A 20,441-nucleotide genomic window follows, 5' to 3' on the forward strand; every position below is an offset into this window, starting at 1 on the left:
ATTTAATTACTTAAATTTATTAAAAGGAACAAGAGGGATAGGTGCCTCTAACAAATACTTTAGCATATTTTAAAGTGAAAGAAACAGTAGCCCCATAACATACGCTACTGAATAAGCGGACAGTACAAAATAAACTAAATTTCCATTTTTCCCTAAACATTGTAATCAACAATATTTGCTTCTTCAGTAGCCCTTGTAAAAGAGATGTGGATCAACACTTACTTTCAGGCTGTTTCAGACTGCAGAGGAGGAATACATTCCAGAGGAAGGGGCCATGCCAGGCCCCCCCCCCCCCCAATTTATACTTGGGGGAGACCATAGATCTCAGATGCAGCAATATAACCTGCACTATCCAGGTTTATGGAAAGGATTCTTCATGAAAAGTTGTTTGTTTGTTTTTTTAAAACCTGGACATGTTTAGTCTTGAGAAAAGAAGCCTGAGAGGGGATCTGGTAAGTGTTCAAATATGTTAAGGGCTGTTATGAAGAGGAGGTGATGAGTTGGTCTCCATGTCCACTGAAAGTAGGACAGGAAGCAATTGGCTTATTCTGCTGCAAGGTTAGATTTAGGTTACAGATTAGGAATAACTTTTTCACCATATGGATAGTTAAACATTGGAATAAATTACCAAGGGGGTGGGAGCTGTGAAATCCACATAATTAAAAAACAAGTTGAACAAACACCTGTCATGGATGGTCTAGGTTTACTTGGTCCTGCCACAGTGCAGTGGGGTGGACTAGATGACCTCTCAAGGTCCCTTCCAGCCCTATATTTTTATGGATTGTTTTGCTGTGGTTGCCATGGCAGAGGAGATTGAATTCTCCATTGCCATGCTTTAGTTTTGCTTCTATAACTGTGGTGGGACATGTTCATTTGAGTTGCCCTAGAAATGGGAACTTCCTTTGACAGGTGATTGGAATCTTGTTCTCATAAAGCTTTCCGGGGCCTCTGGCCAGCTATTTGTCAGACTTTCCTCTGGACTATCTCTCTGTGCAAAGGGCATCGCTCACACCTATGACATCAGCCCTGAGAGTTAGTAAGAGGATACCGGTCTAGTAGGTAATCCTCCCTATGCTGTATTCCATATGGAAAAGGTGGTTCTGCCTTGTCCCACACCAAATTTCTGTCTAATGTGACCTTTGATTCCATTCGAATCATTTCACTAGGGTGGGTGTATTCAATTAGAACTCCTCAATCCACCTTTGTGCTTATTAAATACCCGCAAGTGGGAATATACAGAAGCCATCACAGTGTATAAAGAGAAGGATGTTATCAGTAGCTACAGTTCTTAGTGAGTGTTCCTTCTGCACATGCACAGTACCCATGCTTCTTCCCCTCCCTCTCTAGGGTGACCAGACAGCAAGTGTGAAAAATCGGGACAGGGGGTGGGGGGTAATAGGAGCCTATATAAGAAAAAGACCCCAAAATCGGGACTGTCCCTATAAAATCGGGACATCTGGTCACCCTATTCCCCCTCCACCACTTCAGAGTCATGGTTAAATAGCCCTGAATTAGTGTAAGGAATTGAAGGGCAGTGGGGGCCACTCTTCCATTTATATCTGTGGAAACCTACATGAACAGGAAGTATGAATGGCCCCAACAGACTCTGCTTGTTAGAAGACTGTGAGCTTGCACATATCCCACAATTTTGAATATTCTGAGCCAACACTCTTGAAGAACTACAGTTATGGTAGGTAACTTGTGTCACCTCCATACTCATGGAATACAGCTTGAACAAACTCTCTCGTTGCATGACCTTGAAGCACAGTTCTGCCATGCAAAATGACTATGTAAAAATAACACCTTCTTACTGAAAGAACAAATGGACTTCTGGTTAAAAGCACTAAGAATTAGATTATCTTGGCTCTGTCCCTGGATACTTACATGACCCCGATCATCATTGTATCTGAGCATCTCACGTTCTTTAATGTATTTATCAGAGAAATGCTGTTGTCCCCATTGTATAGATGAGAAATGTGAGGCACAGAGAGCTCAAGTGACTTGCCCGAGGTCACCCAGGGAGTCTGCAACAGAGCAGGGAATTGAATGTAAATCTCCCAAGTCCTTGGCTAATTCCCTAACCACTGGACCATCCTTCCCCTCTTTCCTGGGTGACTCCAGATAAGAATCTGGCTTGGAGAATCTCTTATTGTGCACAAACCAGAACAAGTGCAGCTTGATTTTTAGATCCCAGGGTAAGTTTGTGGGGCTGGCAGTTAGAAGTAGTGTTGTACCTAGCATTTGAAAATGTATTTGGTGCCCTAAATTTTGAATGTATGGGTGAACATTTGGTTCAGTTTTGTCTCTAAATTTCAAACATTTGTGTGTAGAATTATTTCTTTTAACAATAAAATAATACATCAACTCTGACCTCTATTAGTGCCTGAGCGTAGCATTGACTGTTGCATATTAACTGGCAGGTCAAGGTTAGGCAAGACATTAGGATGTTGTCCCATCAGCTTGTCTTCTCCTGCCACAGCTCTCGCCTGTGGAGTCCTTCAAGTCTCTGTTCCGTCACTCATCCTGTTCAACATCTATGTAAAGCCACATGGGGAAACTGTAAGACTTCAGGGTCTCAAGTGAAGCCGTATGCTGTGATGTGTATCGCACTGGACTTGGAGTCAGGAGACCTGGGTGCTGTTCATTGATTTGCTGTGTGAGTTTGGGCAAGTCACTTCACTTCTCTGACTGTTTCGCTTTGCACCTGTTGTCTGTTTAGACTGTAAGCACTTCAGGCATGGGCAGTCTCTCACTGTTTGCATGTGCAATGCCTTGCAGAACAGGGCCCCAATCTTGGTTGGTGCCTCAAGGGAACCATTTTTATACTTAATATGTAAAACTATACATGGACAATACCCAGTTCTGTATCTCATTCCTGATGCTGATAGCATTATCTCCAGCTGTCTTAGGGACTGGCTGAGATTGGCAGGTGCATGAAAGGCTAGTGGCTGAAACTGTATCTGACCTGGTAGGGAAAAGGGCAACATTTTGAAAAGTTAATGACCACCATAACATCTCCCACTCTCAAGATGCTCTCCAATAGTAATCTTGGTTCATAACTTGAGAATCCTCTTCGGCACTCAACTAGCCTACGGCTGAAAATACCACCTTAAATCTGGGGCTGGCAAGAAAGTTGTTTCCTTTCATGTGGGATGATGACTTGGATACAGTGATTGTGCCTTTGTGACTTCCAGGCCGAACTACTGCACCTCACTGTATGTGGAGATGAGTGCATTCTCCTTAAAAAAGCTCCAACTTGTCCAAAATATAATAGCCTGACTTCTGTGCAGCACTGGCTGCTGAGACGCGTCACCCTGATGCTCCACTCACTACATTGGCTCCTCATTCAAAGTAGCAGCTCTCATCTTTAAGACCATCCAAACCATTAGACCAAGTTATGTAAATTACTGGAAACGATGGTTTCCTTTGACAATTTCCACAGCAAAGATTAAATTGTCTAAGACAATAGTCCTGCTCTTGAGAGCAAAGGAAAGAGCTGTCTTGGCAACTGGATCAAGATTATTTAACTCCCAGAGGAAGTGAAAATGCTCATGGATGACTTTCAGTATGAAATGCAACTTGCCTCTTCAGCCTAGCTTTTGCACAGCGAGAGCTACTCAGAAAAAGTAGAAGTGGGGAGAGAAATTCTCTCACACTCATTTGAAAAGAAAAAACATTCCCACAACCCCCTGCAGAGGAGGGTGAAAGCTACTCTGCTGTGGGACTCTTTCTTGCTTTAGCTCTTTTTCTGAGAGGCACTCGGATAGAGGGGTTGCAAATAAGAAGCAGGATAGACAAACAGCCATGTAGGCTAAGTATGGAGAAAAGGTATAGGAACTGTGTGCTTGAACTTATGACTTTGATTGGTTCTTTACATAGAGAATACAAAACAGAGTATTTAATACTTGTGTTGTAGGGACCGTCTAAAAGAGAACCATTTTGTGCTTCAGTTCTTGAGGGAGGTTAGTGTTGTGGAAGGCTTAATTTTTTGGTCTTGCTTTTTGTGAGAGCACCTATCTAAGTTAACCATTATTTTTGTATAATGTTTCAAGTTTGGTAGCTTAGGCAAAGTTTCAGAATTTGTGGCCATCAGTTGTTTGTTTTTAAATCTCATAAATGTACTGAATGCCAGGTGAGATGTAAAATGGCAATGCCAGTATTACAATGGAGAACGCAATTCTTGTGCTGTTGACACAAGAGTTTCATAGATAATTGAGCTTGACCTGTATGCCTGTTTTAATATTTCATTTGTTCCGGACTATTATTAGTCACATCCTTTTTGACTGTATATGTTTGTTTTTTTTTAAATGTGACTAAACTGCTATTTAACCCTGCTACAAGAATGTGACAGTAGGCTAGTCCGGGCAGGTAGCATTCACTTGGTAACTAGCGTACTTAATCAGCTTGCTTCAACCTGCAGCAAATTAAAGCTTTGTGAGCTCTAGTGCATAAGTGATAAAAGGAGCTTGCATGGTGGAAAAATATAAATAGGACATTTCCAGTGTACTCACTACAGTAAATGAAATCTCGGATTTATGATTTATTCTTGGCGTTTGGTTAAAGATAGATCAAATTTACATCATCCTTAAAGATTTTACAATCTAATTAGGGAGGTGATGTGTTTGTGTGTGTGTGTGTCTGTGTCTGTGTGTGTGAGAGAGAGAAATATAATTTAGATCACCCCATGGCCAAGAGAACAAAATAGTATTTTGTAGGATACAGCAAACATTTTTTTCTATCCTGTAATCACTCTGTAGAGGAATCGTAGCAAACCACATATCTAGAAGCATCCTGATATGAATCAATAATGCTGGTAGAGAACCAAAGCTTTTGTCATGGTCATAGTCTACAGAGGTAGAAATTGTTGCCAAACAAAACCTAGCATGATAATTTCTGATCTGTTCAAACTGCCCAGAAAATGATTGAAAACCTTTGGATGATTTCATAGATTTTAAAACCAGAAAGAATCATCCTAATAATGCAATCTGACATTCCTGCATAACATGTCATTAAATGTCATCCAGTAATTCCTGTATCAAGCCCAATAATTTGTAGTTCTATATAGCGGACATAACTATTTGGCTACATATTAATGGGGTGAAAATTAAACTTCTTAATAGGTATCTTTTTTTAAAAAAAAATTCAAAATTATTTTCAAAGTGCTGAATTTTTTTTACGTTTTTTAAAAAATTAGTCATGTTTCTTAAATTTGGGGGGATTTTTTTAAAGCCACCTTTTATAAAGCACTTTAGATCAGAGCATAAAAACATTGGTGTGTTTTATAAAAAATAATTATCTAAATTAGTCCGTGATGAAATCTCTCGACAGACCTTTTTTTCAGATTTTCTAAGAAATGAGATTGCAGCAAGTTTAGGGCCCCAAACAAGAGAGACAACGATCAGCGGCTGAACTGCACCCAGGCAGCATTAGGGATAGAACCCAGAAAAGAACACAGCACCCCTGCCCGCCATTTTAGCTAGAGGAGAATCTCAGAGTTGTAGAGTATTGGGGGTTATAACCCCTGTGGACCAGTGGAAGACATAGGAGTAACATTTTCAAAAGCGCTTAAGCAATTTAGGTTTTTAAGAATCTAAGGGCCAGATTTTCAAAGGTATTTAGGCACCTAAAGATGCTGATAGATTCCTCATGGGATTTACAGAAGCACTTAAGCAGGTTAGGCACCTGACTCCCATCAAAATCAATCATCCTGAAGAGAAGTGTGCTCAAAATGGAAAACTTTCTGGCTGAAGAACAAGCCAGGGTTAGAGCCAAAAGAGTTACAGTGGAGCAAATATTTAGTCTGCCTGTGCTATGCAAGTAAGTGTTGGCGAATGATGGGAAAGTGGTCCATGTCTCTGTGGATTTTTCTAAGGTGTTTGACAGGATATGGTATAACCTCTTTGAGCAATCCTGCAGCAGGTCAGACTTGGTGGAAATGTAACAAGGCTGATACAAATTCTCTGTGAAAGTGCAATGGCTTCAGTGTTCATAGGGTGTGAACAAAGTAGTTGACTTGATTGAAGGATAGGTGTCAGACAGGGCTGCATGCTATCACCAGTGCTCTTCCATTCTTCTCTTGAAGAAATGTTAAGATGAGCCACTGATGGAAATTTACAGGCGGGCATATTCATTGGTGGATTAAAAATTAGTCATCTGTGTTTTGCTGATGATATTGACCTGATTGGATTATTGCAAAAAGGGGTGCAAAAATTGCCAGAAAGAGCAGTAGTGGAAGACGTTAGGTCTAAAGATGAAAACAAAGCCAATGGTGAAATCTAAGTCTATTGAAAAGGTGATATCTCTACCCAAATCTGAAGAGGAAGAAAGCCTCTAAATGTCCTATTTTCTTAGCAGTGCATTGAATAATTTAAATACCTGGGTACCATGACTATAATAGCTGCTAAACATCTCTCAGAGAGCCAACATAGAATTGGACTTGGGACTGCTGCTCTAGCGACTTTCAGCCGACTTTCAGTTGGCTAAGCAAGAGTGTTACCGTGAAATGTAAAAATGAAGTCGCTGCAGTCTCTTGTCTTCAGCATCTTGCTATGTGTGTGTGAGACATGGATGCTATGGACATTAAGAGGCTTTCTGCCTTGAAATTGAAATGGTGATTGCTGCGCAGTAACTATACTTCTCACATGACAAATGATGAGGTAGGTAATCGCCCAAATTTAAAGCATAACTGGAGTGATACCTGATATCAGATCAGTTTAGTCAGACAAAGAAAACTAGTGGGTTGGATTAGCAGAGGAACATCACCAAAGCAAGTTTTGCAGGGATTGGTGCCAGGGAATGGGGCACCCTCAGTGAGTGTGGTTCAGCAATGTGGCTGACAGCATGGGATGCAATATGGCACTTTTCAAGGCTGTGTGAAGACTTGTAAAATGTTGAAGAAGATTGCTGGCCAATGACTCCTGCATGCTGTGTTTGCTGTTCATTGTGATGTGAGTCTATGGTGCTTTGTACTGTGAGAGACTGTATGCGTTTATGTACTTACGTTGAGTAGTACTTTAATTCACACTAAAATTAATGAGTCTGTTCTTGGAAGAAGGTACAGAATTGGATCCTCTAAGATTAGTCCCTCATATTAGTGGATATTTAACCATCATGTCTTTCAGGCAATTGCTATGTCTTTACTGTTCCTGTTTCATTCATTTTAAATGTAGGCGTATGATAATAGCTAAAAGATACCTCTTATTTTCCCTTAGGATTGATTAATAGATATTCTTCCTACACTGACTGCAAGTTCACCACCATAGCTGAGTTCCTGGGTGTAGATGTTTAAATGGGAGGCATAACATATGTCTTCAGTATTAGTGTTAGTTAAACTTTATACAGGGAGATTCCACGTTAACAAATAGATTTTAAAAAATATATATTTTTAACATTTGGATTATGGTGTATCTTTAATGTCTTCTTACATTAAACTTTGTATTTTGAAGTGATTTAAACAGTGTTTTTAATTAATCCCTTAGTACCTTAACTTGTCTTTAGTTTGCTGTTTTACTTATTAATTAGGGAGGAAAAATGATTTACATGCATTTTATCATAGCTGAGCTCCACTAGGTAACTAGTTTTATAATTTGATCTATTAACCTCTCTTAATATGGAAAAATTCTCAGCATGGAAACAAACTGAAGCCAGTATGCCATGGTCTCTAACAACCGTGATCCTAGTATCTTAGCAAAAAGCTGAAATGCCAGTGCAAACAATTATCACATCTCTTGTCTTACTCTTCATATGTGAAATATGTACAGAATTTATAGGGTTCAGAACATAATAATTCTCATAGCTCATCTGTGTGCTGCTGTGGTAGCTGTTGAAAGAAACAGCAGCCAGTTGTTTTCAGGCATCCTCTGCTACGGCATTTCATCTTCCTTTGGCAAGTTTTCTATTGATGACTTAGCATAGCTGTAGAGAAACCTAAGAGAGGATGTTGCAAGATAAGCCTATTAACAGTAATTAGACAATTGTGGTTGCTTTTTTCCCTAAATAATTTTCATATGATGAATTATTTTTATTTTTCAGTCTTTATCTTGGTATAATTCATCAGACTTCTGCAGTGCAGTTTTTAACCCAAAAAGCAAAAATATTCTGAAACGAGACAATTACATTAATCAATAATTTGTGCTTTGTTGCAGATGACTCTAGCTGCATCGGGGCTCACTTATCCTTGCCATCGACTTACCGTAGGAAGAAGATCTTCACCTGCACAAACCAGAGAACAGCCAGAGGAGGTAATAAAAATCTGTCAGCTTTACAATTATACTCTGGGAGGGAATGGCCAGAAGCCTGTTTTGCACTGGTCATTTTCTCCTCTAGTGTTGACTACTGTGGATGCATAAAATGAATCAATCTACAATGCCTGTACAAGATATTCAGTAGAAAGAAAGAAAAAGTGGAGCTGAAGGAAATGAGGGAAGAACCAAAGCAAGGGAGTCATAGTGAGGTACTATTAAAAATAATCAAAAGAAAACTAAAAAGTAAAATGTATACAACTTTTGAATCCTTATAACCAGTACCGTTAGTGACACCTGTAGTTAACGTTGCCTGGTGTATTCCCTAATAAGCTTCTGCTTTCAGTTGAGAGACTATTTGGGCTGAAATTGTAAGCTTCTGCTTACAACTCTGAGAGACTATTTGGGCTGAAATTTTCCCGGCTTGCCTTTCGCCTCAGGTTGAATTTAAAATAGGCACCTTGCCATTTAAAACAATTTTTTCCAACCATTTTATGTAGCGTGCTCTAGCACCTTGAGCCCCGGCTCGATGGGCAAAAAGGGGGTGTGTTTCAATCTTGTTAGCACAGTCGAGCTGGTTTACTGTAGTCATAAACCACTGTCAAGATGCGGACTAACACTCTTAAAACTATATTTGGCTAGAGAGACAAAATAGATATGGGAAAGTGAACTGGATTAGTCTGGTTTACACATCAGCAACAGAATTGTTAACTAAGTTCAATAATAAGGCTAACTCTTGTCCTGTGTTACACCTATACAACCTTATTGAAAAAAGCTGAAGTCTGATTTCCTAAAATGTTTTATGAATCTAAGGTATTAAATCTGTGTGATTTGCACAGTTGAGGTAATTGAAAATAGTGGGTTCTTCTTCGCGGAGTGTCCCTGTGGGAGCTCCACTTTAGGTGGCTTGGTGCCCTGAGCTTGTAATCGGAGATTTGTAGTAGCAGTGCCCCAGTTGGCCACACATGTGCAGTAGCCATTTCGCGCTGCTCCGAGTGGCCACTTAGCGTGCTCAGCCAACCATCCCTCAGTTCCTTCTCTATCGCCTTTGGCTTGAGTCGGAGCGACAGCAGCGCCCGTCTGTCTCGTGAATTGCTTATATTCCCATCTTTATTTATCCTTTTTGCCAGTTTTCTTCTGTTTTCTCATCCTGGAAGCGACACACTGCCACCCACCCATATTTTATCCTTGTCCCCAGATGAAACAGTTATGCCACCACCTCCCACCACAGGTGATAATTTCAAGTCCTCCCAGGACTTATTCAAAAGAGTTGCAGAATCCCTGAACATCTCTTTAGCAGAGCTGCCAGAGACCCAGCACAAACTTACTGACATCCTGCAGGCATCCCCATCAGCAAAGATAGCTCTGCCCATTAACACTGGTATAATGGATCTTGCAAAGATGAGATGGCAGACACCGGCCATTGTCCCACCCTCCTGTAAACACTCGGACAGAAAATATTGCGTACCAGCGAAAGGGGCTGAGTTCTTATTTACTCACTGGCTGTAGAGGCAGTAAACCAAAAGGGGAAAACAGCACCAGTCAAAAACCACCCCTTATGACAAAGACTGGAAAAGGCTTGATCTCTTCGGATGCAAAGCCTATTCCTCAGCCTCACTGCAATTTCTCATAGCAAACTACTCTGCTCTGTTGGCGAAATACACCTACAACTTGTTTAATAAAACGACATCTGTTATTGAACAAATACTGGAGGAGTCAAAGGAGCAATACAAAGCTAACATTGCGGAGGGCTCCTTAATTGCCAAAACAGCACTGCAGGCCTCCCTTGATTCCGCTGACATGGCAAATCGTTCCATCGCTACGTCCATGGTTCTTCGTCGAGCATCATGGCTCCACCTCTCTGGATTTCCTAGGGAAGTACAAGCCACAGTTGAGGACCTTCCCTTTGAGGGACAAAAACGATTTGCGGAACGCATAGATGCATCCCTACGTACCTTAAAGGACTCGAGAACCACCTTGAAGACCTTAGATATTTACGTCCCCCCAAACAAGAAAAAACAGGGCAGATTTTATACCCAAAGATTTCATCCTGCCCCATACTCCCAACCCCAGAGACAATATGATCAATGCCGCAAGCAAAAATAAGTGAGGTGCAGGCAGAACCAGGATCAACCTCCACGTCTCAACCTTCAACATCCCGTCAGTTGTTTTGAAGTAATGGCCGAGGGCTCGAGACCTCTATTTTCTCCTATGCCGGATTATCAGATGACCTCCCACCTCTTTGGAGACCACTTGCTACCACACTACCCAGTCTAGAACAACATCACTACAGACAAATGGGTTCTGGAAATCGCCCAGAAGGGTTACTCTATCCCATTTATTTCTACTCCCCCTACCCACCCACCTTCCCTGTCCCTCTTCAGTGACCCCTCTCACAAGATCCTGTTGCAGTGGGAAATAAACCATCTCCTGCAACTAGGGAGCTTGTGGAAATAGTACCATGCCAACACAGGAGAAGAGGGTTTTATTCCCATTATTTTCTCATGCAGAAAAAGAATGGGGGCTGGAGACCATTCTGGACATACGCAAACTCTACGAGTTTGTAAGGATTCAGCACTTCAAAATGGTTACGCTGGCAACCATAATTCTGGCATTAGAGAAAGGGGACTGGCTCTCATCCATCGACCTACAGGACACCTACCGGTACTTTCATGTCACATTCATCCAGCACACAGACAATTTCTGCGCTTTACACTAGGCCATCAACATTACCGATACACAGTACTACCCTTCAACTTGTTGACATCCTCAAGGGTGTTCTCCAAAGTCCTAGCCGTCACAGGAGCTCACCTCCTCAGGCTAGGGGTAATGATCTTCCCATACTTGGACGACTGCCTCATAATTCACGAGACAGCACCAGCTCAGCAGACAGCAGTACAAGCTACACAAACCAATGTAACCCTCTTCACGAGCCTAGGGTTTCAAATAAATGTCCAAAAGCCCATCCTGTTTTCTGTCCAACAACTAGAGTTTATAGGAGCCTATCTTGACTGTCCTGCAGCACAAGCGCGATTACTCCAATAGCGATACCTCAATCTAACCAGGCTGATGATAACAATCACAGACAGCCCCCAAACATCCTCCAGGACCTTCCTACAACTCCTTGGGCATATGGCTGCTACAACTTATGTAGTCAAACATGCCCAACTGCATATGAGATGCCTACAGGCCTGGCTCCTCACCTGCTATATACTACACAAGCATTCCCTCCACAAACAACTCACTGTGCCGTGCAGATTGAAGGATTCCCTCAAGTGGTGGATGCAACCACAAAACATCTGCTTGGGGGTCCCATTTCAACAAAAATTTCCCACTTTAACAATCACCACAGATGCCGCCCTACTGGGATGGGGAGCCCATCTGGACAACACCACCATCCAGGGACGTTGGTTCGCAGCAGAAACCAACCTACATATAAACATTCTAGAGCTCCGAGCAGTCAGAAAAGCATCCAAACACTTCCTTTCGCTTATCTGCAACAATACCATCAATGTCTTCACGGACAACACAGCCTGCACATTTTATATAAACCGACAAGGCGGAGCTCAATCATACCCTCTCTGCATTGAGGCACTACACCTATGGCAATGGTGCATATCCAACATGATAGACATTTCTGCAGCTTACCTGCCAGGACTACAGAATACCACGGCAGACCATCTGAGCAGACACTTCTCACAAACCCACGAGTGGGAGATGGACTACCCGACCCTCATGACCATATTCAATGAGTGCGGGTTCCCTACTATAGATTTATTTGCAACAGCTCACAATACTAAATGTCCTCAGTATTGCTCCTGAGCAGGGCTCGGGCATCACTCACTGAGCAATGCCCTCCTCACAGAATGGGAAGCACCACTAATCTACACGTTCCCCCCCGATTCCTCTACTAAGCCAGTTGCTACACAAAATCAGACAGGACAAGGCCAGAGTCATATTCATTGCACCCACGTGGCCCAGACAGACGTGGTTTCCATACCTAACACGTTATCAGTGAGCCCACCTTGAAGCCTTCCACAACTTCCTCACCTCCTGACGCAGGATGCCGGCCGCATCATTCACCCCATCCTAGCGATTCTCTGCCTCAAGGCTTGGTTACTCCATGGCTAATGGGCCTGGATCAGTATTACTCTGAGGAGGTTAAAGACATTCTCTTGAACAGTCGCAAACCGAGTGCACACAAAACTTACACTCATAAGTGGATACATTTCTGCACTTGATGCAGGGCTCATCATATGTCTCCTCATTCTGCCCCTCTACCCAGAGTCCTGTACTATATACTAGGCCTTAAAAAGGCAGGCCTCTCCAGTAGCTACATAAAGGAAGACTTAGCAGCGATCACCTCACTGCATGGTAAGGTGCTCATCCAACAACTAAACGATTCTTAAAGGGCATGACCAACATCTACCCTCCCCTAAAACACCCTACTCCTATATGGAACCTTAACCTTGTGCTACGCACCCTCATGGGGAAACCATTTGAACCCCTTGCAACTTGCTCACTGCTACATCTGTCGATGAAGGTCTCCTTCCTTTTTGCGATCACTTCAGCAAGAAGAGTAGGGGAGCTAGGGGCCCTAATGGCACACCTGCTGTATACCACATTCCATACAGACAGTGAGGGTTGCCCCAGGGCCCCCACCCCTGTTTCCCGGCCGGTGTTTTCCCGGCCCGGTTGAGCTCCTCGTGGCGCTCCGCGGGCAAGCTGCGCAGGTCAACCACACCACCCGGACCGCCCGCACCGCCCGGCTCCTCGTCTGGCTCCTCGACCTGCCGCGCAGCCTCGCGGAGCCAGCCCGAGCCAAAACCGCCCCCCCAGGGAAGGGGCGCCGCGCCCTGGGGGGGCCCCCCGCCGCCCCCCCCCCCCCCATTTCTCCTGGGGGCCCCTGCCACATTCCATACAGACAGTGATCCTAAGACCTCACCCTAAATTTATACCTAAAGTAGCCTCTTCATTTCATTTAAACCAATCCATTTACTTACCTGTGTTTTTTCCGAAACCACCTGCTGACACCAGGGAGGTTTCCCTTCACGTTCTTGACGTCTGTAGAGCTCTGGCCTTCTACCTAGAAAGAACAAAGACATTTAGAAAATAGCCATGTCTCTTTCTCTTGGTGACAGAGCGATCGAACGGTGAGGCCATCTCTAAACAAAGACTATCTAAGTGGATTTCTGGCTGTATCCACTTGTGCTATCATCGGAGCAACATCCTTGATCCACCTGGGATTTGTACGCACTCCACCAGAGCGCTATCCACGTCAGTAGCGTTCCTCAACAATGTACCTATTGTAGACATTTTTCAGGGCAGCTACCTGTGTCTTGGCCCACATATTTACCAAAAATTATGCCCTGGAACAACATTCCTCTCCCGACACTCAGTTTGGACTCTTGGTGCTATCCACCATCAACAAAGATACTCTGAAGCACCACCTCCCACTGCGAGGTACTGCTCCATAGTCACCTAACATGGAGCACTCACAGGGACGCTCCTCGAAGAAGAAGAGAAGGTTACTCACCTTGTGCAATAACTGAGTTTCTTTGAGATGGTTGTCCCTGTGGGTGCTCCGCTACCCTCCCTTCTTCCCTCTACTTCGGCGTTTCATGCTGATTCTCTGGGGTAGAGAAGGAACCGAGGGACAGTTGGCTGTGCACGTAAGTGGCCACTCAGTCGCGTGAGATGGATACCGCACATGTGTGGCCACCAGGGGCGCTGCTACTACAAATCTCTGATTACAAGTGCAGTGCTCCAAGACACCTAAAGTGGAGCACCCACAGGGCCAACTATCTCGAAGAACCTCAGTTACTGCACAAGGTGAGTAACCTTCTCTTTCTACAGGTGTAATGAAGGACAGAATATTACTGATGACTGATCATGAACCAGCATTCACGTGGCTTGATTTTAAGATGCTAGTTTGCATTAGGAGGCCTCATAATTTGAATTTATCATTCTTGCACTTGAAAACTGAGTAAATTGGCTCTGTAAATCATTGAGAGGGGGGAATAAAGATAAAGGCCTGCTAATCAATGGTACATCAAGAGAAAGAGAACATACACATATAATGAAATTGAAAAGCAACAAATTTAAAACTGAAAAAGAAATACAAAATGTGATTAACCTGTGGAACTCACTGCCACAAAGGATTATTTAAGAAAAACGTGAAGTCTTATTACCCCTCAAGTCACTCTTGTAGGGCATGGTGTTTTAAGCTTGGTCTACACTTAAAACGTAGCTCAGCATACCTACAGCAATCAGGAATGCAAAAATCCACAACGCTGTGTGCTCTAGCTATGCTTACCTATCCCCTTGGTGCAGATGGAGGCAGGTCAACGAAAGACTGGATCCATCGACCCAGCTACCATCATTCAGGGAAGTGGAGTTCCTATAGCAATAGAAAAACCTCTTCTTTTTCTGTGATCTGTCTACACGCTATGGGGTTACAATGGCATATCTATGGCCAGGGGCGGCTCTAGACATTTTGCTGCCCCAAGCACGGCAGGCACGAAGCCACGGGACCAGCAGACTCTCCGCAGGCAAGCCACTGAAGGCAGCCGGCCTGCCGCCCTTGCGGCGATGGGCAGAGCGCCCCCAGTGGCTTGCCTCCCCAAGCACGCTCTTGGCGTGCTGGTGCCTGGAGCCGCCCCTGTCTGTGGTTCCATAACTGTGCTGCTGGAGCGCCTGAAGTGTAGACATGGCTTCACATATGATTGGTTCAAGGCTGGTTGGTGTGTGCACCTGGGGGATGGGAGTCATGGATGCAGGGCCGGCTCCAGGCACCAGCCCAGCAAGCAGGTGCTTCGGGTGGCCAAGGGGAAGGGGCAGCACGTTGGGCTCTTCGGCAGTAATTCGGCAGCGGGTCCCTCGGTCCCTCTTGGAGGGAAGGACCTGCCGCTGAATTGTTGCCGAAGAAGAAAGCGGCGCGGTGGAGCCGCCGCTGATCGCAATCACAGCTTTTTTTCCCCACCACTTGGGGCGGCCAAAACACTGGAGCCGGCCCTGCATGGATGTATGGAACTCTGGGTTTCTCTTGTGGTTACTGTTGTCTATTTGCACTGAAGTTGTGAAATTGTAACAGCATTGTTTTTTCCTAGCGTACATTCCAGTGGCTCTTTCTTTCTTTCTGTAATAACGTCATCATAACTCCTAAGTTGGGCGTGGTGGGGAGGGTAGTCCTTGCAAGGAAGTCACTTAAAGGACAATTTAGCATAAGATGGTTGGGGGAGAAGGCCTCCTCAACCATTTTTATGTGAGAAGAGGTGAGGTGTCACTCTTGCAGAATCCAGAATAGTTGACCGTTGAAGCACTGTTGGTGGAGGCACAGCTAGATTGAGGGGGACCTGAGTTCTTCGTACAACAGCCTTGTGTGTCCGTCTACACATTGATGTGTATAAGTGGTTAGTCTGGTGGCCACTGAGAGTACCGTAGTCTGGTATGCCAGAGCAGGACCAAGTGTTCCTTGATTTTGTGATTGTGGGAATTGGGTTAGGTTGGGTCTCATCCCAATAGTTTTGAGGACTGCCTCCCACAAAAGCGATGTCAACACTGCACTGCAGCTCAGACTACAGGGAGCGAATCGCAGAGGGCACCCAAGTGTTGTGATCTGCAGTGCTGTGTGTGCACGGGCAAGTTTTTATTTATCTAAAGAAAGGCATTTTCAGTATATACTTGTTTGTTTCAGCATTATATTTGCGTGTTTCACTAAAGGTGCCTTAACTATGTAAAAAAGGCTTCTTTTTTTTTTTTATAGCAATGCACTGATGTTCATATGGTGAGTGACAGCGATGGAGATGACTTTGAAGATGCTACAGAGTTTGGAGTGGATGATGGAGAGATGTTTGGTATGGCATCATCGGCCTTGAGGAAATCTCCAATGAGTAAGTATTGAAAGTTAACATACTGTTAACTATGCAACACTGTAGTGAAAGCGACAAGAACTGAAGGATTTAAACAGTAATAGACAAGAAAATATCCTTAATTTCCCTATTGATCCCACTGGTTATTTTCTAGGGAACTGTTAGAAGGACATGCCGTATTTCTGTGCCTATTTTATTTTAGTTTTGCGCTGCTTAGTGCCACTTTCACTGAACTGAGAAGAGGCAAAAAGATACAGCTTAGAATTAATGCATTCTGGACACAGTCTATAGCAGATGCTGAAAAAAAGCCCATAATGGGAACATTAGAATTGCTTCTCTGACACTGACTAATAGTGAATGCTTCAGAAAGAAACCTGATAATGGGCAACTATGGGATTATCTTCCCAAAGGGGAAATTCTTTCCTATCCCTATGTGTTTACCCTCTGCCTGAAGCATGAAAGTTTAACTCCGTCATAAATGCCTACCTAATGTAACTGTGGATTTTCTTTTTAGCTATGTAAATGACTATTTTTTTTTAAAATTCTCCTAAGCTTTTCATGTTAATATCCAGTGATGATGAGTTCCCCATGTTTATTTCATGTTGCATAAAATATTTCCTTTTATAAGTGTCAGCTTTTTAATTTCATTGGGTGATTCTTTGCTCTCATATGAGAGTAAATAGGAGTGCCTGGTTATCTTATCTATGCCATTCATTATTTTATATACATCTCTATCAATATTGTTGACTTTAGGGTATATCTACACTGCGATTAAAAACCCCACAGCACTGAGTCTCAGATCCCAGATCAGCTGATTCAGGCTCAGGCTGCAGGGCTATAAAATTGCAGTGTAGACATTCAGGCTTGGGTTGGAGCCCAGACTCTGAGATCTTCCATCGTCACGGGGTCTCAGCACCTGGTCTCCAATCTGAGCCCGAACATCTACACTGCAATTTTATAGCCAGGCAGATTGAGCCTCACGAGCCCAAGTCAGCTGACTTGGGCCAGCCATGCCTGTGCCACGGGTCTTTTATCACAGTATAGACTCATACTTAAGGTCTAATTATGTCGCTAAGTCAGAGTGCTGAAATTTATTTTAAGATTATTCACAAGTTAAAGATTTTTCACTAATGAAATGGTTTCTCAATTCTTCCAAGGAGGCTTCTTTATTCTAATATGTTAGAATAGATCCAAAGAGAAGCTGAAATCCAGATCAGTGATGTGCCACATTACAAGTGAGCTTAGAACTTCACCGTTTAGAATGGCCCTGGATATATTCATGGAAGAATCTGGAAATTCCGTGTTCACCCAAAGGGTCATCCTATCAGTAACCTTTGGTGGAACTTACGAACTTTCCCCCTGGGCACTTCGAAAGTTGTAAATATGAAAAATTAAGGAAGCAAAAAATAATTTTTGTGGTCTGTGTTATTAAAAACTATTTCCTCCAGGTCAATTCAATATATATTTATACTTGTTTTTTTAAGTGCCAGAAAATGCTGAAAATGAAGGAGATGCCTTATTACAATTTACGGCAGAATTTTCCTCAAGGTAAACTTAAGCTATTAACTGTGTAAGACAGATAGTTACAGTGCAGCACAAATCACTATAATTTAGCAGGCAATTCAAGTAAAAGTAAAATAAATATAAATATTTCCTTATCTGGCATAGGCATTTAGGGCCAGATTCTATCTCACTTACATTGACTTGAGTGAGAGACCATTTGTGGAGTAAGATACTATTCTGTATGAGTTAAGATGGCAGGTTCTGTCTTTAATTGAGAGGCCACTTGCTTTGTATCACTCCTGAATTCCACAAGGGAGTAGAGGGATAACTAAGATACTGACTATAAACAGTAGCAATGTTAATTTAATGTAAATGAGCTCTTTCTAACTGAAAAACTGATGACTACTGGAAAATAATATACTTAATTGCCATGAGAGTTTTAAGAATAGCTAAATAATAAAAATTACTAGTTAAATGTGTAAAAGTGCTGCTTTTGAGAATTTATATACAACAAACCTGAAACAATTTACTGTTAAACAGTTCCTTATTTCACCACGCAAGTGGCACCCTTTAGCAGCCAATAAAGTGAACCCGGTGTATAGTTTGCATACAACGTTAATTTTTATAAAGCATTTGTGGCTCCTTTGTGATGAAAAGCTTTCCATATCTTTGTGATATAATTAAGATGTTATTAAACAAGAATAACACTCAATCAACCAGTAAGAATATAATAGTGAGGAGTAAAAGAACTATGATTGAGAAATAGTACTTAAAATTTACATATTAACTTCAAAATCGAGCAGTTTGTGAGAGCAGGCAGTTGTTATGATAGACAAGTTCATAAGGTCAGCAATCCTATACAAAAACTTCAGAGGGCAGAGGAGATATTTAAGAGTTTAGCCAATGCATGTATTTAAAATGAATTTAAACCGAGCTGAAACTAAAAAAAATTACTTACACTTTATTTTTATTAATTGAATCTTTGTGATTTTCAAATAGATATGGTGACTGCCATCCTGTTTATTTTATTGGATCACTAGAGGCTGCTTTTCAAGAAGCCTTCTATGGGAAAGCCAGAGATGTAAGTGTGTGTTAACGTTACACTGTTTGTATTAGAAGGAAAGTGATAAAAGGGCTAGCTATTACATTTGACACTATGCCAAAAAAGTTATGTTTTTTGCTACGTTACTAGTAAGCATTTTCATACTTTTACGTGATTGACTGAAATGTTCACCCTGTATGTTATGGGAATGACGGGGATAACTCACACTTGCCAACTGTTCTGTTTTGTCGTGGACTGGCCTTGCTTACGTAACCGATCCCAGGCTTTGACGGCTTTAGCCAAAGTTCTAGCAGTCATCTGAGCTTCTAAAGGCTTTTTTCTGTAAGTGTTGGTCTCCTGTCACTAGATATCACTGTTTGGGAGCCTTGTGGCTGACAGTGACAAAGCTGTATATTGATATCTCTCTTAAATAATGGCTGATAAAGTTGTAAATTTACTAATTCGATTGTAAGGCCATTGGGGCAGGGAGTGTGCTGCCTTTTGTGTTGGTGCAGCATTTACTTAAATACAGAATAGTATTATAGTTTGGAATTTAAGGTTTCTATTCAGCCAGATAGACACCTCAGGGTTCTGATGTTCCATATCCATTGGGAAAAGTAGTATTTTCATAAAATAAGAAAGAGAATAGTTGAATGAAGGCCTGGTGTCCTGGATCTAGGAGGGTAAGTACTCACTCACCTGTAATAGTCAACACCTAGATAAAGACTAAAGCACCAATAAAAAGCTTAAGCAGCTTTTATTCATCCTTTAACTGTCTTGATATTGGTCCCAAAAGAAATGTGCAAACAAAATGCGTTTGTCTCTCTTGAATTACTCATATTGAAATGGTCTATAAGTATTCCTTGTAACAAAATCTCCGCTACTTGCCCTAAGCTAACATTTATTTGACATGTTTGCACACCCCAGCAAGTTTCTTGCAGAATAACTGCTAAATTTGGAGTCTAGTTTCATTAATTTACATGGTTGACAGAGCATAGATTGCTCTAGAACACTTCAGTAGCAAAATAAGAATTGATTGTGACTCCTAGGAGTGATGGATGCTAAAGCATGTTGGCAATGAGGCAAGTGAATCAATATAAAAAGATGCTTGATTTAGAGAGTTCAATTTTGACATCTCATCGGAAGTGGCTAAAAGCATATAATTATAAAAACAAAGGGCGTTTTATTAGCTCTCAGAAACATTATTTTATACCTCCAAAGGGGTTTTTAATACAGTACAACCCAACTGAATGTTCGTCTTCAAAATACTTTTCATATACTACTAACATGTAGGATATGGAAGATGCAGTCTATTTCCAGTATTTTTCCAGTGAGTTCAGACCAGATCCTTACCAGGATTATCTGATATGTTTAGCAATTTACTGTTTTTATGTTGTTCGTAAACAGTGGCTGAAATATTGATAAAGGCTGAACTATTGATTCATTTTTGTATTTAAATCCACATATTAAGTTGCTACATTAATTTATATCACATTTCAACATTTTGAATTTTAAAAATGCTTGTGAAATAAGTAAAGTTTGATGATATTGTACCTTTTTGCCACTGCAAAAAATCATTTCAATATTGTTTGAGAACTCAAAATGAAAAAAAGTGGACACTTTATTCTGTTTTTGATAATTGTTAAGTTTTATAATGTGACTGAAACTATGATGTTTTAGTTAAGGAAAATTTTTTAAGAAATTGCAAGCTAAATATTCCATGTTCTAATTTATACCGTGAGGGGCACTTAATTTTGCCAGGGCAACAGATGAGCTTCAGGCAGC

At 42.0% G+C, this 20,441-nt stretch overlaps 1 protein-coding gene across 3 annotated transcripts in view; it reads left to right on the top strand.

The window, feature by feature from the left end:
- FAF1 (Fas associated factor 1) overlaps positions 1 to 20,441 on the top strand; it is a 296,794-nt gene that overhangs the window by 185,186 nt on the left and 91,167 nt on the right. For 2 of the 3 annotated variants that reach the window (XM_039484151.1, XM_039484149.1), the window contains exons 9-13: positions 8,145 to 8,240; positions 14,574 to 14,627; positions 16,006 to 16,132; positions 17,596 to 17,659; positions 18,614 to 18,695. In XM_039484151.1, the coding sequence (XP_039340085.1) occupies positions 8,145 to 8,240; positions 14,574 to 14,627; positions 16,006 to 16,132; positions 17,596 to 17,659; positions 18,614 to 18,695 (423 nt within the window). The remainder of the gene's footprint in view (positions 1 to 8,144; positions 8,241 to 14,573; positions 14,628 to 16,005; positions 16,133 to 17,595; positions 17,660 to 18,613; positions 18,696 to 20,441) is intronic. The other variant, XM_039484152.1, reaches the window with a different exon arrangement.

This window comes from Mauremys reevesii, linkage group 8 (genome assembly GCF_016161935.1).
Source record: "Mauremys reevesii isolate NIE-2019 linkage group 8, ASM1616193v1, whole genome shotgun sequence".
Taxonomy (NCBI): Eukaryota; Metazoa; Chordata; order Testudines; family Geoemydidae; genus Mauremys; species Mauremys reevesii.